The sequence below is a fragment of the Lissotriton helveticus genome, chromosome 2_1 (assembly GCF_964261635.1).
Source record: "Lissotriton helveticus chromosome 2_1, aLisHel1.1, whole genome shotgun sequence".
Classification (NCBI taxonomy): Eukaryota; Metazoa; Chordata; class Amphibia; order Caudata; family Salamandridae; genus Lissotriton; species Lissotriton helveticus.
The window spans coordinates 1,055,695,144-1,055,721,594 of record NC_136059.1 but is presented as its reverse complement, the minus strand read 5'-3'; the positions used below and the strand labels follow the sequence as shown (position 1 = coordinate 1,055,721,594).

The following is a 26,451-nucleotide window of genomic DNA, read 5'->3' as shown; positions in this document are numbered from 1 at the left end:
ACACTCTTCATCATCATCTGCACTGTTGGACCTGCCACTTTTGGAAGGTTATCCCCAAACTTTTTGCCTTCTTCCTCCTATTTTTACTGACCTGTTTTTGTTTGTTTTAGGACTCTGGGAATTTTGCCACTGCCAACCAGGGCTAAAGTGCATATGCCTTCTGTCTAAATTGTATTGTTGATTGGTTTATACATGATTGTCATATTTGATTTACTACTAAGTTCAAAGTAAAGCGCACCACGTGGACACAGGGCCTGTAAATCAAAGGCTACTAGTGGGCCTGCAGCACTGATTGTGCCACCCACATAAGTAGCCCTGCAAACATGTCCCAGACCTGCCACTGCAGTGTCTGTGAGTGCAGGTTTAAACGGGCATTTGGATGTGGCAAGTTTCCACCACTCTCCCATACTATGCTTAGCAGTCAGCGTAAAGACACCCTTGGGTATACGTTGCGCTATATAAATTCATTTAACATAACTTAACCCACTTGCCAGACCCAAACCTTCCCTTTTACTACATGTAAGTCACTCCTAAGGTAGGCCAAGGCAGTCCCATGGGCAGGGTGCAGTGTATTTAAAAGGTAGGGCATGTACTGGTGTGTTTTACATGTCCTATAGTGAAATGCTGATAATTTCATTTTTCATTATTGCAAGGACTATCTCTCCCACAGGGTAACATGGGAATTGTCTTGAAATATGTTTTATGTGCAATTTCCTATTGGGAGCAGATTTGGAGTTTCGGGTCTCTGAACTCACAATTTAAAAAACGCATCTTTGGGCGCAGTTGGTTTTTAAATTGCATGTTTCAAAATGCCCATTTTCTTGCTTAACCATTCTGTGCCTCAGCCTGTCTGTAGAATACATGTCTAGGTTGGCTGACAGCTGGGCTCTTGTGCATTCACTCTAGACAGTCACACAAAGGGTGCTGAGGTGTTCCTTGCACATCCTGATGGGCCATCGCCAAGCTGATGGGCCTTCCTGATCTAGAGTGGTGGGAGGAGTTGTCACTGGCACCTGAATAGGGCTGTACCTGTCTTCACACAAAGCTGTCTTCGCCCCCCTGTATTGTGTCTGGAGTCAGGTCAGGGTCTTGTCTACTACAAATACTTTCCTTTGAAGTTTGTGTACTTCAAAGGCAGAAAGGGGTATAAGTATTGGACCTCTGACACCCCAAAATCAGAACACATCTGGACTGAGGGCATTCTGCCCGGAAGAAGAACTGGAGGCTGTAGGAGGGACTACCACTCTACCTGTTGCTTTGTTTTGCTGGCCTTCTGCTTGCTCCTTCTGTCCTGAGAGTGAAAGAACTGGACTTTGCTTTCTGTATCCTACTTCCAAGATTCTCCAAGGGCTTGTGCGTGCTTGGGCCGTCAAAGACTTCACCTATCAGTCCCTGGGCTCTTCTGTTGAGAGTCCTGACTTGCCAAGTAGTGCCAAATTCAGTTCCTGGGCCCTTGGAAGTGTAACCTGGTGATCTTGAGGAGAAAATTCACGCATCGACTCCCAGCACCTGTTTTCTCGACTCACCTATGCAAAAGATGGGTGTATCTCCGCTGTCTGCTCCAAAGCATGATTCCCACTTGAAGCATTGACCACGGGTTTCACCGCAGGCCCGGTATCGCCGTTGCAGCATGTCAGAAGAATCGCAGCAGCGCGAGTCTAGAGCCACGTGTCACGGCAGTCGGTGACACTAGCTCTGACTCCAACGCAACACCTGCTTCACGGCTGAGGAATCGGCGCAGTGTCTGCTTTGCGATCTGAAGTGACACAGCTCCTTCTTAACAACTATCACATCAATGCAGTGCTTCTGGAGTTTGGACGCATCGTCCCTTGACGCTGACATTTTATCAACACTGCTGCAGTAAGGAACTGATGCCGCTTGTCCGGAAACCGACACATCACCTCCCCTGTTAGTAAAGAGCCGTCGCATCAGCTCCCGTGCTTAGCAGTAAGGAACCAACTCATTACCTACCCTGTGTAGTAAGGAACCGATGCATCACTTTGCTTTTCTGGCGCCTCACCTCCCCTGTGCCTTGCATCTAAGGTACTTTCGACTAAAACAAACGCATCCATTGATTTCTATAGATTAAACTTGCTTAGCCTTTTAAAAGTGATATTTTCACTTGTGTATGTTAGATTCCTATCATTTTGGTCTTGTTTTATTCAGATAAATATTAGCTATTGTTCTAAACTGACGTGGACTCCTTTTGTAGTGTTTTCACTGTGTTACTGTGTGTGCACAAACACTTTACACATTGCCTCTGAGATTGCCAGTGGCAATAGCAGGGTCTTTCTTGGCTGTGTGACTCGCTTACCCTGACCAGGTTCCTAATTGGACAGGTTGCAAACCACTGCGAACTAGAGTATCCATTTCTAACATGCACCAATATCATCACCTGCAACAGCATACATAGGAGATCTCGACAGAAAATCTCCTCTAACATTTTTACTACCAGGTATATGTTCTACTTTGAATTAATATTGGAGCAATTTAGAACACAACCTGGTAATTCTTGGTGTGTGATCCTTAATGACATTCCCTTTAAGAATGTAAACAAATGGTATGTGACCCGTCAATAATTGAAAAGACATGCCCTGCAAAAAAACTCTTAAATCTTTCAATCGCTCAGCAACATGCAAGTAGCTCTCTCTAAATCACAGAATAGTTCTTTTCACTGGGACGGAGAGCTCTGGATGCAAAAGCTCTGGACCCTGACACACTTGAATGATCACCCCCTACCCCCCGAAGCCATACAAGCTTGCATCAATGATAAATTACACTCTTTAGCAGGATCAAATGGAGAAAATGACTCTTTTTTAAGTTGTACACATTCTTCACACTCTGCATTCCATTGAAAGGTTTTCCCTTTCTTTAGTAAAATTCCTTTTTTGCAGCAAAACGCAATACAAATTTTGAATAAAGTTCACAAACCCGCAAAAATGATGACACTTGATCTTTGTTGGTTGGACTAGGTGCTTGAACAATTTCTTCAATCAAACCTGGATGTGATTCCACCCTATCTTGAGAGATCACAGATTCCAATTATTCTATGGAGCTCTTTGCAAGCATACATTTCTGTTTGTTGGCTACAATACCTGCTTCCTGAAACCTAGACAAATCTACATTCTAGGTTTTATCATGCTCCGCTGTATTTTTTTCCTGCAACCCAAATATCATCCCCAAAGGCCAAGGTATCAAAACACCCTACAACACTCTTTCCATAATGCACTGAAATACAGATGTAGCTGACGCCAATCCAATAGGCATTCTTCGGAATTGAAAAGTGCCCGCAGGAGAGACAAAAGCTGCAAGATGTCTATGGCAGGATCTAATTCAACTTATTGTTACGCTGAAACGATATCAATTTTGGGAATAAAACTAGCTCCAGCGAATGCACTAATGATATTATCAATCCTTGGTAGAGAATGAGTCCATCCATATCTCTTTATTTAGACTTCGTAGATCTACACACACCCTCAAGGCTCCCTTTTTACTCTATCTACAACTAGTGGAGACCGCCATAATGATGATTCAATGGGTTCAGTAACCCTTCTCACACACATCTGTTTCAATTCCTCTGCGAAATCTTCTCTTAAGCTGAACTGGACACCTTGCAATCTATGCTTGACTGGTGCGGCCCCTTCTTCAACCTTAAAACAGTGACAAAAAACCCATCTAAACAGACCAAAAACTCTCAAACAATACTATGCCTACCTGGACGACCCATGGACCCTTGCTGAGGTCTATCTGGCACTGGCCCAGATGGCATACAATAAGACCCCAGGGACAGATGGGCTTCCTGTGAAGTTTTATTCGGCGTATCTGGCTACGCTTGCTCCAAAGCACCTACAGCAGTTTCATTCACCGAAGTCCTTAGGCATGCTTCCGCCTTCCGTGAGAGAGGCCTTGAGTGTGGTACTTCCTAAGCCGGATGGAGACCCGTTGGAGGTGAGCTCCTATTGTCTGCTTTCTCTACTCAATATGGACTGTAAGGTTCTTGGGAAGATTATAATGAATTGGCTGCTGTTGCATGTAGTCAATCTGGTCCACCCAGACCAGAATAGCTTAATTCCCAGGAGAAATACGTTTCTCAGTCTCCAACGTCTGTTTGGCCTTGTGTTGCTCCCAGGTGTGACCTTTTTGTTGGACATTGAAAAGGCCTTTGCCTACCTGGTTTGGCCTTATTTGCCTGGTGTGTTGAGGTGCATGGGTCTGGGTCCAGAGATATTGTGGTGGATCAATATCCTATACACAGAAACAGTTGCTAAAATGTGGACCAGCAAGGAAATCTCCGCACCATTTAGGTTCCATAGGGGGACCCGACAGGGGTGTCCGCTGTCCCCGCTTATCTTTGCCCTGGCTCTGGAGCTGCTGGTCGGCTTGTTTTGCCATCGAGGCCTGCAATGGGACATATAGAGTGGCATTGTCTGGGAGGTGATTTTGCTGTATGCAGATGACATGCTAATATTTCTCTGGGATTTGCCTGGGGTGATGGAGGTGCTAGATGCTTTTGGTGGCGCCTCTTGCTTGAGGTTGAACTGTCTGTTACCTCTGTGCAGAAACCCTTAGGGAGAACAGTGTTCCCACCACTCTGGTCTGCTTTAGCAATAGATATGTTCTGTTACCTTGGAGTTAATGTTTACTATGCAGAAGGAGATCTAATAGAGGCAATACGGGTAGGGTTCTGGCAGCAACACACTGTTCAGTGACTTTCTGGAACACTTTATTGCTCTCCTCAACAGGCAGGTTATCCATTGCAAAGATGCAGGTGTTGCCCTGGATTCGTTACCATTTTCAACTTGCCAATAGCATTGTCATCAGAGCAGGGCAGGAATATTTCTCAGTTCATGTTTCACAACCAAATAGATATATTGCTAAAGCATGATGTGATAGTGCACTGTTATTTACATTCAGCACATTTTCCATTGAATAGCCACAAACTTTCCACTAACATGCAATTTTACTAATAAAAGTATATAGCGTACAAACAATGTTTGGAAATTGGGTTTCAGCAAAAAATATTTATCATTTGCACATCACCAAGTAAAGTATTCTGATTTGTTTTCACCCTATAAAAATCTTTTTTATATACAAATACAAAAATGTGTCTTTATAACTGAAATATATTTTGAAATGTTTGTACCGTTCACTTATTAGCTACTTCAATGTTGTGTTAGAAAAAAGCCTCACATCTTACATCCTTTCAATTCACACGCTTTGCACAGCACGATTGTCACACAACTCACTTTGGAAAATCCTCTAACTTCAGTCAGAGAAAGAAAAGTAAATGTAGGAAGACAAACTGACTTTTGACATATGTCTCTGAAAGCAGAGCAAATGTGACCAGATAAAAACAAGATTTAAAGTTATCATTATTGCTCATTCACTTTGTGAGTGAACAGTTATTATTTGTCAGCTCACCAGAACGAGCAGGTAGGTTCTAAAATTTGCTCGCCCTGATGAAGTCTGACTCTCGATAGTAAGTGGACGTGTAGATTTCGCGAGGACTGCAATGTCCTCCGCTTTTTTCCCCCATGGGGCTGACAGCTTGAATGTAAAGGAGTAGATACATTGTCAGGTTCATCGACTTGGCGTTCTTTTTCCTGAAGCGCTTTAAAGGAATGGCTTGTAAATCTGCGGTAGTGACATCGCTGTCACTATGGTTGAAGGACTTCCTTAAATGGGTGTCCGCTGAGACAATGACATGGAGATCACTGCCCTTGCAGTGTGAGGTGGTATTGTCTCTGGGCACTTGGGATGCGTATATTATTGGTTAAGATAGATGTGAGACCTCCCTGAAGCTGAGTGTTTGCTCACCGGTGCCTGCTGGCCCGTTAGGGGTAGAGTTGGTGGTCCCCCTGTACATACTGATGCTCCCTGGACCTTGGGCGCCCCCTAACCCTGCTGATTTCTCAACTGCACTCCTGGTAGTAACACCTAGGGGCATCCTTTTCATTGGTACCCCCCTCATAAGCCTGGCAATTGGCTTCCCTCTGCCTGCCCCAACGATAACTAGTACATACTACACCACACTATGGCGCCCGTCTCCAGATCCTTATTGGGGCAGATACATTTTCTGTTATTTTTCATATTTTCCTATTGTTGCCATTGCATAGCTTCTTAATATGTGCCCCTAACCCCTTATAAGGTTCCTATTTGGTCATTTCCTCTAGTGTCATCCACGTTGGATCCGGGTAATAACAGAGTGGCTCCTAGGTCCTATGGATACCACTCTGAGTGCATTTGGTTTATGTAAGCATTCGATTGCTTTTATATTTTGCTCCATTATGAACCTTGTGAGATTGGTGCCAGGAAGTGTAAGGGCACATAAATTGTACTGCTTGTGTAAACCTGTTGCCCTACTGCATTCACGTGGTGATCACGATGTTTTTGGATGTAGCAAAAACTTAATAAAGAGGTACTCGGGGAAAACAATTAGGTGTGAGTGCAAATCACAGACTTTCTATGCTTAAAATAGACTAACGAATGTCCATTAGACACAATGCCACTAGATACCATCCATTATTTATTCATGTTAAATATGTGATTTATAACAATCACTACAAAAGAAATGTTTTGTAAACACTGGAAAAAAACATAGATCTTGTTTATTTTGTGGGTTAGGCAGCTGAATGAACACTGATAAGCACTGATTACAAAAGATTTGAAATACAGTGTGAAAACTCCACTGAAATCCGTAAAAAATAAACACTGAAAATAGGACAGCCTAATATTATTGCACTGTTTCATTGAGATCATTGTATGTAGTTTGTTAGAACCATAGAACTGTTAGCATGGATTGTAAGCACAACCAATGCGTTGTCTCATTGTTTTGATTATTCTTTGTGAAACCATAATCAATAAAACCCTTAAAATAATGATAGACTCAAGGTTAGCAACTTGGTTGATGCATCCTCCTTCATGAGCATCATGAAAGTGATAGTAAAGGACCGTGAATGGACATTGTACAGTAAAGTGGTTGCCAGGCTCTCACTTTGGCGACCTGGAAATCTATCATTGTGAGTCACTAGTTGTCAAAGTCCTGTTTATTTACCAGATGAGTAGTCCCCACCTATATAAACAAACTAGACAGATGGTGTCGTATAGGTACTTTGTTGCATCTGGGAATCTAACAGTGTTTTTATGACAGAAAGCAATTCAAGTTGCCAAAGTATATTACAATAGCTTCTCCCCCTTCTCATTTAGGAGGCATCAGCCGTTTGCAGTTTCATCGTCCTTTTATCTGTTGTAGCTTTAAGTTGTTTGAACTTCTTGCATGTTGTCACGCTATAGAAAGACGTAATTTTTTCCAGATAATTTTGCAATGAGAGTTATTGTATTGAATGTTTAGTGATGTGTTGGGTATGAGAGCATTAGGATGTTTATATGTTATCATTTAAAGGATTGCAGGCAACGATTGGCAAATGTGTAAACCTATTACATTAAGCACATTTATAATTGTTTTCTATAGTTCTTTCTTTCCTTCTTCCGGTTGTTAAAAGTAGGCATATGTTTCTTTGTATTCCTCTACCTATCCATGTTGTCTTATGAATGGGCACATTGATATACTTAGACTGAAAACTAGGGCGCATTTTGGCTTCTGGATATATGTAAAGTTTCTGACCAAAACTTGGCTGAAGAGAAGGGGCATTACAGAAAGTATTATAGACTAAATAACGGATCATTGTTGATTCAGCGCTCTTCTGTGCAATATCTGCATTGGCGGGGTATGTTAGTCCTTTTATAGCTTTTAAACAGGTAATCTTATAAGATATTTTCGGATTAACCCCATGATTTTCTCCAACAAGAAACATGTTTTGCATCATAAAGGCATCGTTTTCAAATGTTATATATCTATATTTTAATTAATAACAGGTGAGGAGCGATATACAGCACAGTTTCGAAGACGTACTCCGGCAATACGATCCAGGGACATGACTTTCCAATTATGCAAAGCCATCAGAAGCTGCCTTTCTGTATCAAGTGCACTTAAACATCTTGAAATTCAAGGGCTTCCTTTAAGAGAACGAGATCTGATAGCTTTAACCAAGGTGAGGTTTGGAAAATGTTTAATTTGAATCTTTACAATTTAGCACTAAGAACATGAGTGGATTTTCAATTCTTTCTTTAACTTATCCCCATTTTGTAAATTCAGTGATTTTTGTAATCCTTCATCATCACTAAATGGGTTGTGTGTATTGCTTAGAATAGATTGATCTGGTTCTGTCAGGCAACTTTATCTCAAGATAATACGTTATTAATTGTTGGTCAAGACCCACAGTTTTGAAAACAAATGCTGGTTTGGTGAACATTTCTTTATTCTTTTTTGTAATATACAATGTTATTTTTGGATCTTTGCTGTTAGCATGTTTTACATTGAACCAACTGACTGTGAGACAATGCACCTGTAATGCCCAGGCAGATTACTTGGTTGGCAGGTGATTTTGGTTTGGTTTGCTGACTGTTAAACATCTTACATGCCAAGGTAGTTGAAAGGAGTAGTTTATTCAACATCACAAATAAACAATCCCGCTACCATTCCCCACCAGGCAGAAATACTGCCAGCATTAGAACTTTTCCACAAGCACCGTTTCTAAGTTTCTCAAAAACAGTACACATTCTAATCCCATCAGTCTACTTACACAAACCCCAAAACTTACCTCTGAAAGAATGTGTTGTTTTAAGGTAAATGTTTGCAGTGAGGTGCCTCAAGGGTCCATAGGCGAGCCATAAATAATTCCAGAGACGATGGGCAGAAGTATGTGTTGTAAAAAAAGAAGCCCATCACCACAAAAAATGTCCCAATGGCATTTCTTTCCCCATAGAGCATTTGTTTTGCTGTGGCAGTTGCTGGACTATAGTGGCCTTCAGAATGCCATTCCTTCTATAAGCAAAACTATGGGTGACACTCTGAGTATGTAGCCATCACCTACCTACATGGAATCCTAATACCGTGGCTCACCCAACCCATTTCGTTTGCAGAAATAGCCTTTAAGGAAAACTTGAACATTGTTTTTTCAGCATATTGAAGGTTTATGTTTTTCTCTGCCAATTACAGTTGCAGAACAGCTGTCTGGAAGAACTTTAATGTACCTCTTTTAAACCAAGGTCCTGTATCTATCCTGTTTTATCACTATTTTCATTTGAATATTTTTTGTGGCTTTCTTTTGCCAATGATTAATTGAGCATGGAGTTCTTTCCAAGTTTTTAGCTGGTTAACTGGAGATATCAAATAGCAGTGTGCAGTATTGAGGGAGCCAAAAAACCTTTCAGCTGAACGCAATGTGTTTGAGAGCAGTTTTCATGATAGTAAATAATCCTTTGATGTAAATCCAAGCAAAAAGCACATAAGCCACACTTATGTTGAGGCTGACTGCAAGTTTACGCAGGTGTGAACTAAAAAGCAGAAAATACAGTTAAATATTTTTACAACTTTACACTTACTAGGAAAGACTGAAACTCTTTTCTCTGCAGAGTTCCAGGATATCTGACCACGTGGAGCATAGTTAGTACATTCTGTGCAGATAATAAACAGTGTGTTCCCCTAGACCATGGCCTTCATCATTGTAACTAATTTGCTTTGTTCAATCAAGTGCACTCTGCATTCCAGATACATTGTCATATTTTTTTCCACAAGAGAATAATGATACAAATGGTAATTTAAAATATTAATCAACCATAGTATTCTGTAGTACTGTCAATTGATGGTGGTAAATCCCTGTTCTTCAGGCTTCACGAAGCACACTAGTGAAAAGTGCTTGTTATCAGTTCAGGTTGCTTAGAGGAATTAAGACTTGTTAACAATTGTCTATTCTCTAGTTCAGTCTAGGATAGACTAAAGCAGCTTGTTGTGCTCAGCCTGCCCGAAGTTCACCAAACCCAGCTGAAGATTATTCTATATGCAGCCGCTAAATTAGCTTCATACACTAGATGGTATGGCCACATTTGACTAATATTGTTCAATAATGGCTCTCAATAGGAACTAGGAGAATCTTCAAAGGAGCATGCATTAGTCCCAGATCTTTATATTCTGGTGCTAGCTCACTCAGAAACTGATGTGACCAGGATGCCTCCAAACGCTCTGACGTGTAGACTACTTCCTACTTGTGATCCACTCTTTCAATAACACAAGGGTTTTATATGTCTTCCCTGGAAGTGCCCTAAGTGTCTGAAATGCCACCTTTCTCCCATTTAGACTATTATTTATGGTAAATTACTCACATGACTCTAGACTCCTCAGAGATATAGTCCCACTACCCAACAACTGACTTCAGCTATGTTGTTCACGCTCTTCTGCTCTCTATGATTGACTTTGGCAACTTCCTTTTTGTTAGCACGCCTACAACTCACCTCCTCTGTTAAAAGTAGCCCCTCAACTGATTACAGGAACCATAGGATCCGACCATATAACCAAAGTACCACAGATCCCGTACTTGCTTCCCTTGGAAATAAGGAACTTATTCAAACGGGCATGTATAACACGTAGAGCTGGTAGACTGACCATCTCTGGGGGAGCGTTCCGGGGGTATTAAGTTTGCTCCAAAGGGCAGATTTTCACCTTCTATCAACAACCCTCAAACATCAGACTTGAGACAGTCTTTTTCATAGAGTGGCCCTCGATTCTGAAACTCTGTACCCTCCTCCATCAGGAAGATTTCTTCTTCTAGCATTTTCATACAAAAACTCAAAGCATTATTATTCCAGTGTTCCTTCCAAATGTGATTGTAAAGCAGTTTAAATTGTATGGAGAATATCCAGGCACAAAAAAAATAGTGCTTTATTAAAAAGCAATAACCAACATGGTGGTCTGCTGACCTTAGCAAGCCACCATCTCTGTAATGGCTGTGATTCCTAATTGGTTGCAAATTGCGACCTACCTCATTAATATGCATGACGTAGGTCTGTTTGAGGACCACTAGAAATCGCTAATCAAACTCAAAAAAGTTTCATACATTAGAAATACAGATTACCTAATTGCGATTCGGAGAGAATCGTCATTTCGGAAATTGGTATTCATAATGTTAGTACATCTGGCCCTAAGTTACCCTGTTGGGTCTCCTGTGGTCTTTACAGAACTACAAATAAACAAATATGCTTACTGTTGACCTGTTTATTGTAAAGATATCTGTTGTTCATCATTGTAAAGCCCTCAGCCGCCCATAAGGGTCTTGTTTGTACTATAGAAATCTGAAAATCAGTATATGAAGTTTACAAAATAGGTAGTGCTTATTTTATTGACTATAAAGGTATGAAAAACTGAGTGCACCTTCCTGGAATTTGAACGGGCGACTTTAGTGCTTCTCTAAGATCTTTGCTGCATGGCCGTTTTCACGCTGCGCTCTTTTTGATTTGTAAGCCCCTAATGTAATTGAATCAATATGACCTCCACCACCATCCACCCCCCAAACAAATGAAAATAAAACTTTTTCTACTAGATCAAGGAAAAATAAGATTGACTGTGAGATCAGTAGATTTTCTTTGTGACAAGCGTTGCTCTAGCAGCTTAAACGGCAGATACTTTCAGTGGGTATCCTGGTTCTTGCATAGGTGACTGGGTAATACACAAATATTGAAAATTGAGGCCCTAAACTTTTTTTTTTATAATACTCGTGTTGGAATGAGGATGTATTGCCATTTGCCCTGTGAAAAAGTTAAAAGGTAAAATTACCACCTTTCTACCTTGATTGTTTACACCTGTTTTTTCAGTTTTTCAGTTTTTGTATCCATTACCTTGCCAGGTATGACTTAAACCTTTTTATTTTGAATGCTGTTTTTAAGCAGAACTAAGTTCATTTTACCGAAGCAAACTCTTTTCCAAAGAAGACATCACATGCATTTCCAAATTGTATTCAAGCATTCATTTTAAATAGAATTGTTTTTTATTGAAGGGACTGGCTACGACATCATCCTTGGAGAACCTGTCTTTACCGCAGTGTCTATTTGGGGATAAAGGATTACAAAGTGAGTAAATATTTGGGAATGGAAAAAACAGTTTGCCTTTACATTAGATGTGAGCATTAAATTATTACTGATCTATTTTTTTTTACCTTTACTTAAATTTCAATGCACAAGGAAAATCACTATCAATTGGGTTTCCCTATGACTCCCAATAACTAGTTTATGGTGTTCGCGTATATGTATGTTACATTCAGGATCCACTCTGAATCTCTTGTCTATTCAAGTAAGGATTCATTGCTAAACGTGAAGTCATTACTACATGTTCATCATTAGAATCTTTATAGTAATGGGCAGAAAGCATTCTCATTCCATAGTTTTCAACATTTCACTGATTAACACATCAGAGCTCTAGGATCACAGTGCTTTTTCCAGAGGCCCTAATAGCTTTCTGCCTCTTGTTTTTAGCAGGACTGCTTAACCTTACTTGTGGCCCATAATTCATCTGCAGTTGGTGCACCTAAAAATATTACTATTTCAAAAATTAATTTCATCATATTTCTACCTTCAGGTGTTCATTGAAAAGTGTGTGAACCACTGTATGCCCTCAAACCCTGTATGAAATGTAATCCTATTAATTACGGTCTACAACACTCCTAGAGGCATCGCCCTTAGTCTGTGGGTGGTTAACTGCCTCAATGGTGTTCCACTTTTGTTAAAAGTTTTGCTTAGGAAAATGCGTGAATTGGGAGGACTGACATTTTATCTCATCCATTCAACAAACCACACATAGCTCAGTGTCATGGTCCTTGTAATTGAGAAGATTAGGCACTGTGGCTAGGAGGTTTCCCACCTTGCCTAAGGGCTCAGCGAGCTCACTCCACAGCAAAGCAGGAGCACTGCTTCTCTGGCAGGAGTAGTGTTTTAAGCCAGGATTCCAAAAGTCTTCATGTTGAGAACCTTTTTCCCATCTCAGGATAGCCACAATTTTTGATTTGCAGTTATGCTCCCTCCCCTGTGCATCTTTGACTCTGTTCTGAAGGTGTTATGAAGACCCTGTCTCTCTTGTTCCATCCTTCTCACTACCGCATTGCAAAGGTCCTGGCACAGCTGCAACTATTATGTCTACAGCTCTCCAATCTTCAATGCTAGAGAGGTTTAACTGCCCTTTAAGACTGGAAAAAGTATCTTCTATTGTACTTACTGGCTTAACCAACACCTCTGCCCTTACTAAATGTTCCTCCACTGAGTGACCAGTTTGATGATCTTAGCTAAATTATTTTGATGTGTAATTGTCCCTTCCTTATTCTTTCCCGTGTTAGGGAGTCAGCAGTCAGTCCTTCCATGGCCCTAGCTAAACTGGGTGGTATAGGTTGCCACCAGATGATGTTATGAACCCAGTTTCATCTGATATAGTTCAACATAGGGCAAGGCAACATCCCTCCTTGATGACAAGGAGGCTGAGGCAAAGAAGATTCTACAGAGAGATATATTCTCCTCCTTACAAGGCATAGCAAAGTTGGACTTGGCAGATTCAGGCTAGCACCACATGTTCTCAAGTGGCAATTACCTCCCAGGCCCTGGGTGCACATTTTACACTATATACTAGGGACTTACACGCCCGTTAAATGTGCCATTCAGGAGTGAGACAATTTAATAATGATTAAAGGGGAGCACAGGGATCAATAGGGTCCAAAAAGGCATTAAATCTGGGCTGACCATGCAGAAAAGGCAGATTCCTACAGTATTTGAACTTAGGACGGCCAAGTATGCTGTGAATGCCTTTCTTCCTTAGGTCACAAAGATGAGTGCAATGGTGAAAAATATATCATCACAGGCATGTTTTCGCCTTCAACATAAATGGCAGCTGCTCGCCCACTCTTTTGAGGGAGGCCCAAGAGTTAACTTGTGGCCTGTCAAAAAAGTAGATCACCCATATCTTGCCCACCTGGGATATGCAAGAATACATATACCCAAAGACGTTAATGAAGAGATTTACACTTTTTTCTGTGAGGCTGCCCCACATAGACTTGTTCTGTCACTTCTTCTCCACAGTTAAGTGCATAAGATGTGCCTATGTTGGATGATTGTAACTAAATATTGAATATGATCTTGAACAAGATGTCAGTCTCAAACTATCTCCAACCCTGAGTGCATCCAGGCTCGTCTCCAGGGACTCTGGGTAGGCCCTATACTACAGCCTGCTGCAACTCACAGAGTGTCTTTTTAGGGCTTAGAATGTAGAAATGTCGGCATGCCAAAGGATTGCATGGATTTACTAATCCACTTGAGGATATTCTCTAATAAAACCATCTACTGCCAAACCCGTTCTGTTCATGGTGTACTGAGAATGCAGGGCTCCTTGTTACAAGCACACTCCATCAGATACTGCTGCAACTCCTGCCACTAGCAAGCTCTCACCTTTAACGCATCAATAAGGTTGCTCTTGTTGGTGATCTTGCACAGCAGAAAAAAGTAGGCCAGGGCAACCTCTTTTCCACAGCCTTTGACCAAGCATGGTTTCCACTGTGCAAACTTTCAGTTGTGGTGTGGGAAACGTATTTTTTTCCTTGTTTGATTTCTTGTTCCTTTTGACCAAATCATTGACAACATCTTCAATATCTCAGCGGCAGGTTCGTCTCAGTTGGATTCATCTTTAAGAAGGCTGAGTCAGCAGTGGCTCTGCCTTTGGAAGATGACGGTCTTCCTGGTTTATAAAAATATAGCTGGTGGATCAAGCGTTTGAGGGACTGGGTACTGTGCCATGTTTGTGGCGGAGTACCCTGTCCTCCATACGCTCAATCTGCCCCTTAATCCTCTACAGAAAAAATTATTGTTATTTTTAATCCTGTTTTACCTGTCCACACTAATTGCATCATTGCACTTTCCAAGCCCGACCCCTTTCCAAAATGTAATTTGCCTGAGGAGATCATTGAAGAATGGAAATGAAGTAAACAGGTCTGCATGGTATAAAATTCACCTGTAGTGAGAAAAAAGGGGTGTGTATGAAACCATATCCGGCACATTTAATTTTTCCAGGACATTATTTCTCCCGCTATCCATGAGCATTTAAAAAATCCCCTTTAAGCAAGTACATTATAAATCTTGATTGGATTTTACGATCATTCTCAATGGAATTTAAGTTTCAAGTTTTTATTTATTATGTAATTTCATGCCAACCAAGCAATCGAAACATTGATTTCCAAACAATATAAAAAGTACTTAGAGGGTTTTTGATTCAAATTAAAATCATTATTATAAAACTCACAAGTACATCGTTTTCCCTACAGTATTGAAAAAATTAATTCTCCAATTTACAACATTATGCAAAATACTCATGGTCTTAGCAATGGAGTCTGACCCAGAAGGGTAACCCTAGTATCTACTTTTGCACAGTATGGAGTATACAATCATTCATCCATTTGTATAGAGCCACGGCATTGCACTAGTGGCTCCCTGAGGTCCCTGGGTCTAGAGGCCTGGGGTATTTCTTCTGCATAAGTTTCTAGTTGTGCCTTACAGTATGTCATGTTGGTGACCCAGTCTTTACTACGAGGAGTTTGCCTGCTACCCCATCGTTGGGCTATGCACCTTTTGGCTAATAACAGCGCCACTGCTAAAAGTTTCCATCGTCTAGCGTGCTTAAGCTTATGTATTCCCAAAATACAGACTAAAGGTGTATTAGGTATCTGATCAGTCAGCATAGTAGTGAGAGCATCAGTCACCTCCTGCCAGTATTGTTGAACCCTTGGGCATCCCCATGCCATATGTAGGAAGTCTGCTCCCGTGGTCCTACATCTGTGACACCTGTCTTCATCTCGTAAGTCATACTTGTGTAGTTTCACCGGAGTATAGTGTCATGTATTCCTATAGGTTCTGAATCGATCCCCCTATTCCTGACCCTATTCTAGTTAAACTAACCAACAAGTTAACTAACAGTCAGCCCATGAGGCAAGGAAAACCCCCATGATGCAGATACCGTTATCTGACGCAGTCACACTACGGCACAGGAACGTGTTATCTGATTAGGTCATAACGCTTGAGATCTAATTAGACAAGCGATATTCCTCCAGCCCCTGATAAGGCATACGGAGTTCTCATAACAAATCAAACCTATGACAACCTGGAAAATCCGTGCGGCCATTGTTTTGATTTCACCGAGAACTTCAGCGAAAGAATGTGCTAACGAGCAAGTCGTATGACATCTTTATTGACGTATCTATGTCCATCCTTACGTCAATCTGGGCACCTTAAAGGTATAAATATTACCGATCTTGCCCTATGCAAAACACACGCGTGGTGACGAGACGGAGCAGCCATACTTGCCGAAGCCCAGAGCAGAGCAGACCCCGCTGGCAGCAGCCCCGCCTTCCTGACGCGCTGAGAGAAGCTGCTTTCTCCTGCCGAGAGACCCAGCACCGGCGCTTCCGGGTAGCCCTCGCAGGCAGCCTGGAATATCGAGAGCAGAGAAAGAGATACCATTCCTCATTCATCCTAACTTCCAGGTACAGAACTGAATAACCCCTCACAGAGAATTCTTTAGTTATTCACTTGGCAAAAACAAACTTAACTTAAACTGTAACTTTCTATTCCCGCCCACGTATTAGGCTTAGGTCAGGTACACGGGGTAGGCGTATTTAGAAACACCAGTTGAGTACGTTTAGTCAAAGGTATATGTATGTAATCTATTTTAATCATTTTAAACATCATATGGCTTAGAAACCATATCAATGTTTTTACAGTATTATTTTATACTATTGCTTTTAATGTATGCACTTTACTTAACTATAAGTATTGCAATAATATCGATCCATTTCTCTTGTATGAGAAAAGAGACTGATCAATAAATAACACCTTTTTATTGAACACGCCCGTCTCTTCCTTTTCTCTACATTCTGATGAGACTAAGAATGCACGTACTGACTGAGTAAAATAAATTGCCTTTTGTTCACACGACTCTCGAGATTTACTCTTGATTAGGGGAGAGCAAAGTTGTCATGTTCTATGGTTGTCAGAAACTAAATCCCTTCTTGTCTAATCAGGGAAGTTAAGTCCTCCTTGAACATTCGAGAAAGTTTCTAGTGAACTCTGAGCTAAGCTGGCAAACCCAAAACTTTAAGTCTAGTATCGACAGTAGTAGACCTAGTTAACGTCTGGTCTAGGCCTTTACTGCTGTAGGTATTATTCCAATGCGCAGAGCCTATTGGGATGATAGGAGCTACACTACATGGCGCCCAACGCGTTTGGAAAGGGCGATAAAACGAACGTAAGACATTTAGAGTAACTCAGTCGTGCTTTCTCACTCAGACCCCTTTTCCCACAATACTCCAAAGACGTCTGGAGTGGGTGAAAGGTTATATCCGCCAGACCTCGCAGGAGGGAACTCCTATGTATGGTCCTTGGTATAGTCAACGTTGAAGGATACACTGTTCCAAAATATTGTGCATCTAATCTTTGTTTCCATAAGAAACCTGATCTGCAAACAAATAAAATAACCTTCTGGACAATACAATGTCAGACAGTGAAGGAGACAGAGAGGCAGTTAGATTAGCAGCTGAAATAGCAGCAGCTGATACTGCACTGCAAGACGCGGACGGGGATATAATACTCATCCCGGTCATCAAAAGGAGATCTATAACTCTAAAACTTATAGAAAATGGACTGACACCTAGAGGTGGCACAGTCATATTCGTAATTGAGGCACACGAATATCGGCAGACAGAGGTATACTATTCATGGATACATTTTCCAGCAGCAAATGCTGTAACAAAGTACTTCCACTATTACAAAATAGAGGAACCTCCTGAAACGTACACTCCTTTCGAGGAGGTGGAAGTACCACTCAAATTTCAAGAGCATTTGCTCTTATTTGATGGCGCCCTAAAACATAATAATCACATCACCAGGCTCGGTCCTTTAGGTAGACCAGGAGCAACGTGGCCGGTACTAGCCGGATACACACCACATCCAGACATCGAAGGGATGTCTACAGCAGAGCTGTTAACACAGCTAAAACAATTAATAAAAATTCATAGACAATTAGTACAGTATGTGATGCGGACTTCAACAATTCAGCCAGCGATTAAACTTCCACAGCTGACCCCTCACCAGGGGAACACAAATATAATTACACCACAGAACATCCAATCCTGCCTAGGTAAAGTACCGACTAAACGGGAACAAATACCATTCTGGTTGGCACAAAAAATCACCCAAATAGAGGCGGTGTTTCCTGACACCACCCCGTTAGAAAAACACAGGATTCTGACTATATGTCTCCCAATGGGAATCGCACCACACATAGAGGACTGTGACACTTGGGGTACAGTCTTTGCTTCTATCTACACAAAAACGCACGGTGTTCCATCCATTTCGGTAATACCAGATGTGCTAAAACAAATTCAAGACGAATACGGTCCAGAACCCGCTTTAACTCTTGGTATGAAATTACTGAAAGACTTCAAGCAGGTCTCGGCTATACTATTAGCCAACATAAAGGGAGAAGCAGCGAATGTGGCGATCCGCCAGAGGTTAAAAGAGACAGATATAGCAGACCAACCAGCTGAAATTGCCAGAATCATAGAAAAATCCTATGAGGAACTAGGTAGAGACAGTCTAGGTGGAATACCAGTAAAACCGCAACTGACTGAAAGTCCAGAAAAAATATTTTTTAATAATAATTCACCAAAAAAGAACTGGGATGGAAACAAACAATCCAATCCTAAAGAAAAGAAATTCCAGTCCAGAGGGAGGTCTCCTAGGCGAAGAGAAAAATCTCCAAACCAGAGACAAAGGTCACCCCAGAGTGACCCCTCTGGGAAAAGATATAACTTTAGAAATAGGGATAATATAAAAAAGCCTGATAGATATCAAGACATTGATACACGTCCCTCTCAATCTTTTCAGACTTCCTCGCAGAAATCGGAAAGAAGAGGACGATCAGAACAAAGAGAAGAGCACGCCAAGTCCAAAGACAAGGAACCTGCTCAGCTAAAAAAGAAATTACAATTTCCAAAAAAGAAGGTAGCCAGCATTAAAATAGTTAACAATGCCGAGAATTCAGAGGACACAACTGAAAAACGGAGAGTGGGCTCAGACAATGCTAGACAGCGCAGCAGAAGTGAGCATAGCTCGCAAAGTCCTTATGAATCATCTGGAGACAGTGGACACGAATGAATATCTTCAAGTAGAAACTGCAGACACCAGAGTTAGCAAACCTCACAAAATATACGAAATAACACTACGTATAGAGGGAGATAAGACTAGGAAAATAAGGGGACTATTTTGGGATAATCTCTCCAAGGGCTATGACATCCTTCTAGCTGAAAAAGACTGGCCACCAGAGTTTGTTAGGGAGTGCCCTCATGGCGAAGAAGTAATTATGCCAGCCTTCTCAAATCAAATTCCAATTCATAAAAAATACACACTTGCTAGAAAGTGGGCAGTGGCTCTAGCTCCTGCTTTATATAAAAATCACGTAGGATGGGATGAGGACTCCCCTCCTCACAAAATCCAGTTAAAATCGCAACCTGCTGCACAAAGGCAGTACCCAATTAAGCAAGAAGCTAAAAAACAGGTAAATGAAATACTAGATCAGCTAGAATACCAGGGGGTGATTGAAACTTGCACCTCACAAATGAACAACCCTTTGTTTCCGGTCTCCAAACCAGACAATTCATATCGTCTAGTTTTGGATTACCGACACCTTAACACATGTTGCAAAACCTTTGCAGTGCAAAACTCACACAGTGCTGCACTAATGAATAACATAGTGCTCAAAAAATACAAAACAACCTTAGACATCTCTAATGGATTCTTTTGTCAAAACATAGCACCAGAGAGCAGATATTTAACTGCATTCTCAATAAATGGCACTCATAAACAATTCTGTCGGTTAGCCCAGGGGTACAAGAACAGCCCGGGAGTATTCTCAGCGAGAGTAACAGAATTACTACAAATATATGATGATGAAGCATTATCTTATGTCGACGACATTTACTTAACAGATGATGACTTGGATACTCACTTGAAGAGAGTGAACACCATAATACTTGGGTTCGCAGCAGAGGGTTACAAATTCAACTTTAAAAAGTCCAGAATTGCCCATCTGAAAGTCCTGTTCTTAGGATATGAATTATCAAGTGAAGGCAAAAGCCTGGCTGACAATTTCCTAGAGAAATGTGCCGTAATCCAAGCTCCTAGAACACTAAAAAACCTACAGTCAATTCTAGGCTTCCTAAATTTCGGAAGAACATACATTGCAAATTACGCAGAAAGGGTTAAACCCCTTTATGATCTAATAAAACCAGATTTTAAGAAATCCAATTGGACTCAAATACACACAGAAATTCTGAGATCCTTACAAACAGACATGCTAATTAAAACAAAATTAGAAACACGTGACAATACACGCAATCTTGTGATTCGAGTCATCCCAGGGAGATGCGGATTCACATACCTGACCTCTAATGAGGGAGATAAGGTACCAATTACATTCAAATCACACCTGTACACAGATTCTGAACAAAAATTCAGTAAAAAAGAAAAAATTGTTCATGCAGTTCAAACCGCAATAGCTAGAGAAAAAGATCAAGCTGACAGTAGACATATCACAATCAGAACAGCTGAATCATCCTTTGAGGCATTAACAACACCATGTAATTTGCCAACAACACCATTGAATCCAAAGTGGATACAATGGGTGAATTCAATCACAACGGACAAAGTATACTATTATTTTGATCCAGAACTAGAAGAATTAAAAAATTTAGAATATGAAAAAACATTCCCTCTGCCAATCGACATTCTGCCTTTACGACAATACGCTTGTGTAATCTATACGAACGGACATGCTCAACCCTCCGTTTGGGGAGAACAAGCATACAACCCCACATGTGAGATTACAAAAGAAGTGTGGCGCGGAGGTAAACTGAGACCTCTATTAACAAAAACACACTCAGTAGAAACTAATTCAGAACAACAAACTGAAATAATAGCATTGAAAATGGCGCTAGATAATGCGGATCGCGAATTCCCGACACTTATAGTGTCCGATTCATATTACTGCGTCAAATCATACAACAAGGATTTGCAGACATGGATTCGGAACGGTTACAAAGATGACACAGATGCACTAATAAAGCAGAAACTGCTCTGGGAACAAGTAGTTCTTTTACAGAAAGAACTACCAAAGACTCACGTGATACATACACTGAGTCATCAGCGTGATGGCGTTCACGTTGCAGGGAATTCATTGGCTGAAACGGCCGCAGCGGCAGCCACTAAATCGGCTCCCGTAGTTCGAGAAAAGCGTACATTAAAATACATTGACGGTGAAACAGTGCTGGCGGTGAAAACGTCATCAAAAGGCGACTGCTCAGCGTTACCAATCAACTATCCACTCAATTACACATACATAATCGATGCAAACTCCGTCCCTTTTGCTCGAATCCCTGGAGTGGGGGATAGAGTGATTCCAAACATGGACAGGAGAAAGTTGTTAATCGCAGACGCACATATGGGCGAGGGTCTCAGACACCTCAAACTGAAAGATTCTCTGGAAGAATTACAATCAAGGTACTGGTGGCCAGGCATGAGCCTGCATCACACCATGTTTGTAAAAAACTGCCCAAACTGCAACAGAAATCGCAGTGGGGAGAGAAGAAGTGTAACACGGTGGAATCTGATTGCAGATAATATCACCAGTAAAGAGCATGGCTTGCGATTAACATATACAGGCTAGTTTCCACTTATAATGTAGATCCTCGGCACTCGGCTGACGTCTGGACTGTTATACAAAGATTTGCGAGTCTAAATGGCATATACGCTAAGAGCGTGCTACGTCTGACCATTGTTTTCAATCTAGCCCTCCAGCCTGAAGGGAAACATGGCCAAATGAGCATAGCACAGCGGGAATCTTCTCACTTCCTTCCTGAGGGATACGGGATGGTGTAAAGAAAAAACCAAGGCATAAAGCAATCTATAACGGAAAGGATATTAGGTTCGGGAGCTGGGTGGGTCAAACATCTAATAAGTGTCCAACGTAGTCTAAATAACTTGCCAAGAAATTCTCTGAAGGGATTCAGTCCATACGAATTATTATTCGGAACTAGGATGATTATCTCTGACCTTGACAGTCAGACTTCAGTGGTAAAAGGAAAAAGCTTTGATATCAAAGACCGTTTGGCTATTTTACAGGACTTAAACAAAACAAGAAAAGACCTGAGCAACATAAAGTTGAAACAACAGCCAACAACCACTGAAGAACCACCACCTGTCCCAGCAAGACCTGTCTGGATTCCAAAAGTCGGGGATCTAGTCAGGGAAAAGATCGCGGTAAAGAAGGAATTTGGGCCTTCTTACAGAAAAGCAGTTCCTGTCTTGTCTGTCAACGGGACAAGATCAGTTGTACTACCGCCACTTGCTGGTAAAAAGGAGAACCGAGTTGTATCCATCGACCTGGTAAAACCACAATCATGTGGCCGATAACAAACAGTAGGCCAAGTGGACTCCCAATAAGTAGCAGAACACCAAGGTTTGCTACCAATACAGAGGTCTTAACAAAGAGGCTCATCACATTCGAAACGCCTACAGAAGAACAACAAGGACTATGCAACAATGCAATAGAACTCAGACCTCTGAAAACCCAAATAAAAACATTTAGCAGAGACACACCAATCTACAATGAAGTACCAAGTGAAAATGCAAGAAACAGAAATCCTGAAGCAATTGGAACAATTGACAGAACTGCATCCGGCTACTTCATAAACTTCGATGATTCCTCTGAAGGCTTCAGTGAATCAAAGACACAGCCATCATCAAAAACCTTTAAAGATAAAGCTAACGAACTTTTGAAACAACTGAAAGAAACATATCTGATTTCTCCATGGATTGAATTTTGGGTGGGTTTTGGTGCATTTATCCTCATACTTTGGCTCATCATGATACTAACTTTGGGACGCTTCATTGAGGGAAAATATGCTAAAATGGACACAGCAAGTCAGAAAATCAACTTGATCCTCAAACCACACACATCTTCACACGTCGAGAAAAGAGAACTTTCTTCAGCCAACTTCACAGCCAATCCTATACCGGGTGGGGTAGCATGGGACAACACTGACTATGAAATTTATGGTCCGGTCGAGATCCTGAAATATCCCACCAAATTAAGATCTCCTTGAGTGACTTTGTGAAACCGAACTCATTTGCTGATGATTGGGACTTCGAAAGCATTAATAATATGATGTCTGACTTAGTAATGTCTGCTAAATTTACCAAACATGATTATTTGCAGGGTTCTACAAATTATGATAGTATGTATTGCTATAACCACTATGGTAACCATTTTCTACATAGATCTGCACAGCCTAGAAATGTTTTAAATTATAATCAATGGGAACATTGTGCTACACCTCCAAAAGGGAGCTCAAGAACCGTTTACGACAAATATTCATATTTTTCAGGTTTTAACACAAGTAATGCTGAAACATTTTATTTTAAATTGTCGAACAAGACAGGGATGAAAACCATGATAACCAACACAAAATTGATATATTCAGACTCATTCTTTGAAAAAATGAATACTTTTGGTTTTGATTACTGGGACAAAAATGTTGAATTGAAAAGTGTTTGGGGTACAAAAGAATGGCAAGTACAGGGTATAGAATCACTGTTTAGAGCCTGCATGATCCCGGAACAAATTATATTTTTAAATGACACTGTCCAACAAACCACCTGTCTTGGCTTGGCCAAAATCAAAGATCTAAATAAACCGTCTATTCCAAAACCAGCAATGTTTAGCAACACTTCTATAGATGAAGAGATAGACGTAAACTATATATTAAACCAAAACAGAACACATCCTGATTGGAAACAGTGGTTGATCTGGCCCACAGATACTAATAACTGTCAAGACAGATTCCTGAACAAAACACAGGGGTTCAAAATGACCAGGCCAGACCCTAGATATCCTCAAAGACATCACCCAGGGATAATAACCACCTACAGTGTGGGCAAATTATGCCTTCAATGGCTACAAACTTCCACACTGGCAGAAATTAAGCAACACCTAACTTTACTTACTGATGGTGCTGACTTGCGTGATTTCATAATGGGACCACGCAAACAGCGTCAAAAGCGTTTCATAGCAGCCTCTGTATATGCAGCATACAATGAGGCCTGGAAAGTTACTCAAATTGAAACAGCAGAGAAAATACGGGAAATTGACCGTATTAATTTGGAAAAATCACTTTCTGTAGTGGACAATGGGTTAATGACTCTGTCCTCCAGAATTTTTTCTTTGGACAGCATTGTGTCTTCAGCAATCGACATATTATAGCAGGACTTACTGTTATTACAACACGGTCAGTCTCAATTGCGTTCTATTGTACAGCTTGGCTGGACGTTACAAAATCTGCGTTCAGGCTATGTGCCTTGGCGTTTAATCAACACAACGTCACTATTCCAAATCTTTAACCTTACTGATAGACAAATCAGTATGGCACAAAAGGGTGCTGATTATACAATCTTGAGCATTGAAAAACTAGAAAGATTACCAGTGACAATGTCAGAACGACCTGTCAGTGAATGGATAATACATGGGATAATAAATATTCCAATCTCAACCTTCAGGTTTCAATACTGCCAAAAATATATACAGGCTGGCATGTACGAGAAATTGGGAAAGGGGTACCTTAAAACAACATGGGACCTGCCCTATTCACATGCATGTGTCAGTAATAAAGGACAGAAAGTGTTTCTTAGTGGCAATAATTGTGCGATGTCACCAAGCGGCACGCTTCTGTGTAACGGAATTAGTTTGCATGGAGCCTGTGAAGGGAATTCATACAACCTTTCATGTCACCAGCAAGGCACACCTGCAACTGAGATAGAACCATTCTTTCAAAGACTCTATAATGGGAGTTACATTCTAATTGTAGACCGCAGATGCTGTAGTCTTATGCCCGGGACTCCTTATCTAGTAACTACGACTGCGAAGGTCAAGTGCTGTGGACGCTCATTGTTCCCCAGCTCCTTCCCAGACAGGGAGGCAAGGGCATGGCCCAATTTGAAAATTACTTCTATTCGAATAGATACTTTAAGCAGAATGAAAACAGTGCTTCTTCAGACGCCTACAAGGCTCACGTCATCAAAAGAAACGTATGATCTACAAGTCGCAAGGACGACTGCAGAGATACATACATTATTATCAACTAATTCCCCCGTACATTTCGCGGAAATCCTGAACGAAATCTTAAATATTTCTGATACCAATGGGATCTCAGGGGTATTTAAGACAGTATTTTCGATGGCATTAACACCATTCAAAGCCATACTGGGTATTTTTCCAGATTTCGTCCATTTGATTTTTGGCGGACTTCCCCTGATCCTGGGACTAATTGCAGGAATCCTATTCTTAGTCCTTATTTTTCGTTATGGCAACCCATGTCACAGACCAAACTCTCGCGACAAGGGAAGAAACAATCCTAGCCATTGGATACCGGGACCGGATAACAAAAATCCTGGGACTCTCCCGGCTTAGAGACCTGAACATGACTTGGTTTCTATCATTTCGACCAATGTGGCAAAGATGTGTTTTACCTGTACTAAGGTGTCTGCTATGCGGAGAAGAATGCGTGTTAGACACCTGTCTGACGCTACAATCGGATGCGCCAATGGATGCAGAAACATTGTTGAGCCCGATAAAGGTTCATGCTTTGTGCTGCCCTCAAAGGCTGCCAATCCTGATGACGGCATTCGTGGAAGCTTCACCACTACGACTGAGGGGTAGTGAAGTTCAAGATGAAAGCAGCATCGATCAGGTACGACCTTCTGTCATCAATATGAATCAGAATGTCAATGGAGACAATCATGCGCATGAATGCATGATTACACCTATTTCCGAGTTAGTGGAACTTTCCCAGGAAGCTGTTGACAGTTTTTTCGAAAGCCTAAATGATATGATGTTCTCACCCGAACAGAAATAGAGACTTTTGAGCAAGCTCGCACTCGGCGTTCCCTGAATTCGGCCTTCAACTTTAAAAATAAAGTCACATGGACAATTTTTCTTCCAGTTCACGGACAGCAATTTGTAGCAGCCCCAAATTAATTTTTACAATTTTTCGGGACACTATCTTCTGCTTAAAGTAAGAAACTATTCCTAGAGAACTAAGATTTCTATTTTTAGATACTTTATAGACATTAGCTGCCCGCTGGTATGTTCACATATATGTTATTCTATGATGGAATGGTCTCGAAACTTTTTTCTGTATTTAAGAAGCCATTTCATGTCTAATTTCTCATATACCAAATAAGCAATAATGTATACAAATGCGTGATTACTTTGGCATTATTATACAGCTTGAGTGCATACAATTTATATGACTGCAATTTTCCGTATATTTGAAAATTTCGAAATGCATTTATGTATTTTGGGGTGGTAAGGTATACACACTACTCTATAGTATGTTGTACTATGTTATACTATGCCTAGATTAGTAAATATGTCCATAGTTAGCGTGGAGTGGGTGTCATGTATTCCTATAGGTTCTGAATCGA

General features: G+C 41.0%; 1 protein-coding gene across 2 annotated transcripts in view; it reads left to right on the top strand.

The window, feature by feature from the left end:
- CEP78 (centrosomal protein 78) overlaps nt 1–26,451 on the top strand; it is a 536,668-nt gene that overhangs the window by 23,123 nt on the left and 487,094 nt on the right. For both annotated transcript variants that reach the window (XM_078675855.1, XM_078675856.1), the window contains exons 3-4: nt 7,876–8,051; nt 11,889–11,961. In XM_078675855.1, coding sequence (XP_078531981.1) covers nt 7,876–8,051; nt 11,889–11,961 — 249 coding nt within the window. The remainder of the gene's footprint in view (nt 1–7,875; nt 8,052–11,888; nt 11,962–26,451) is intronic.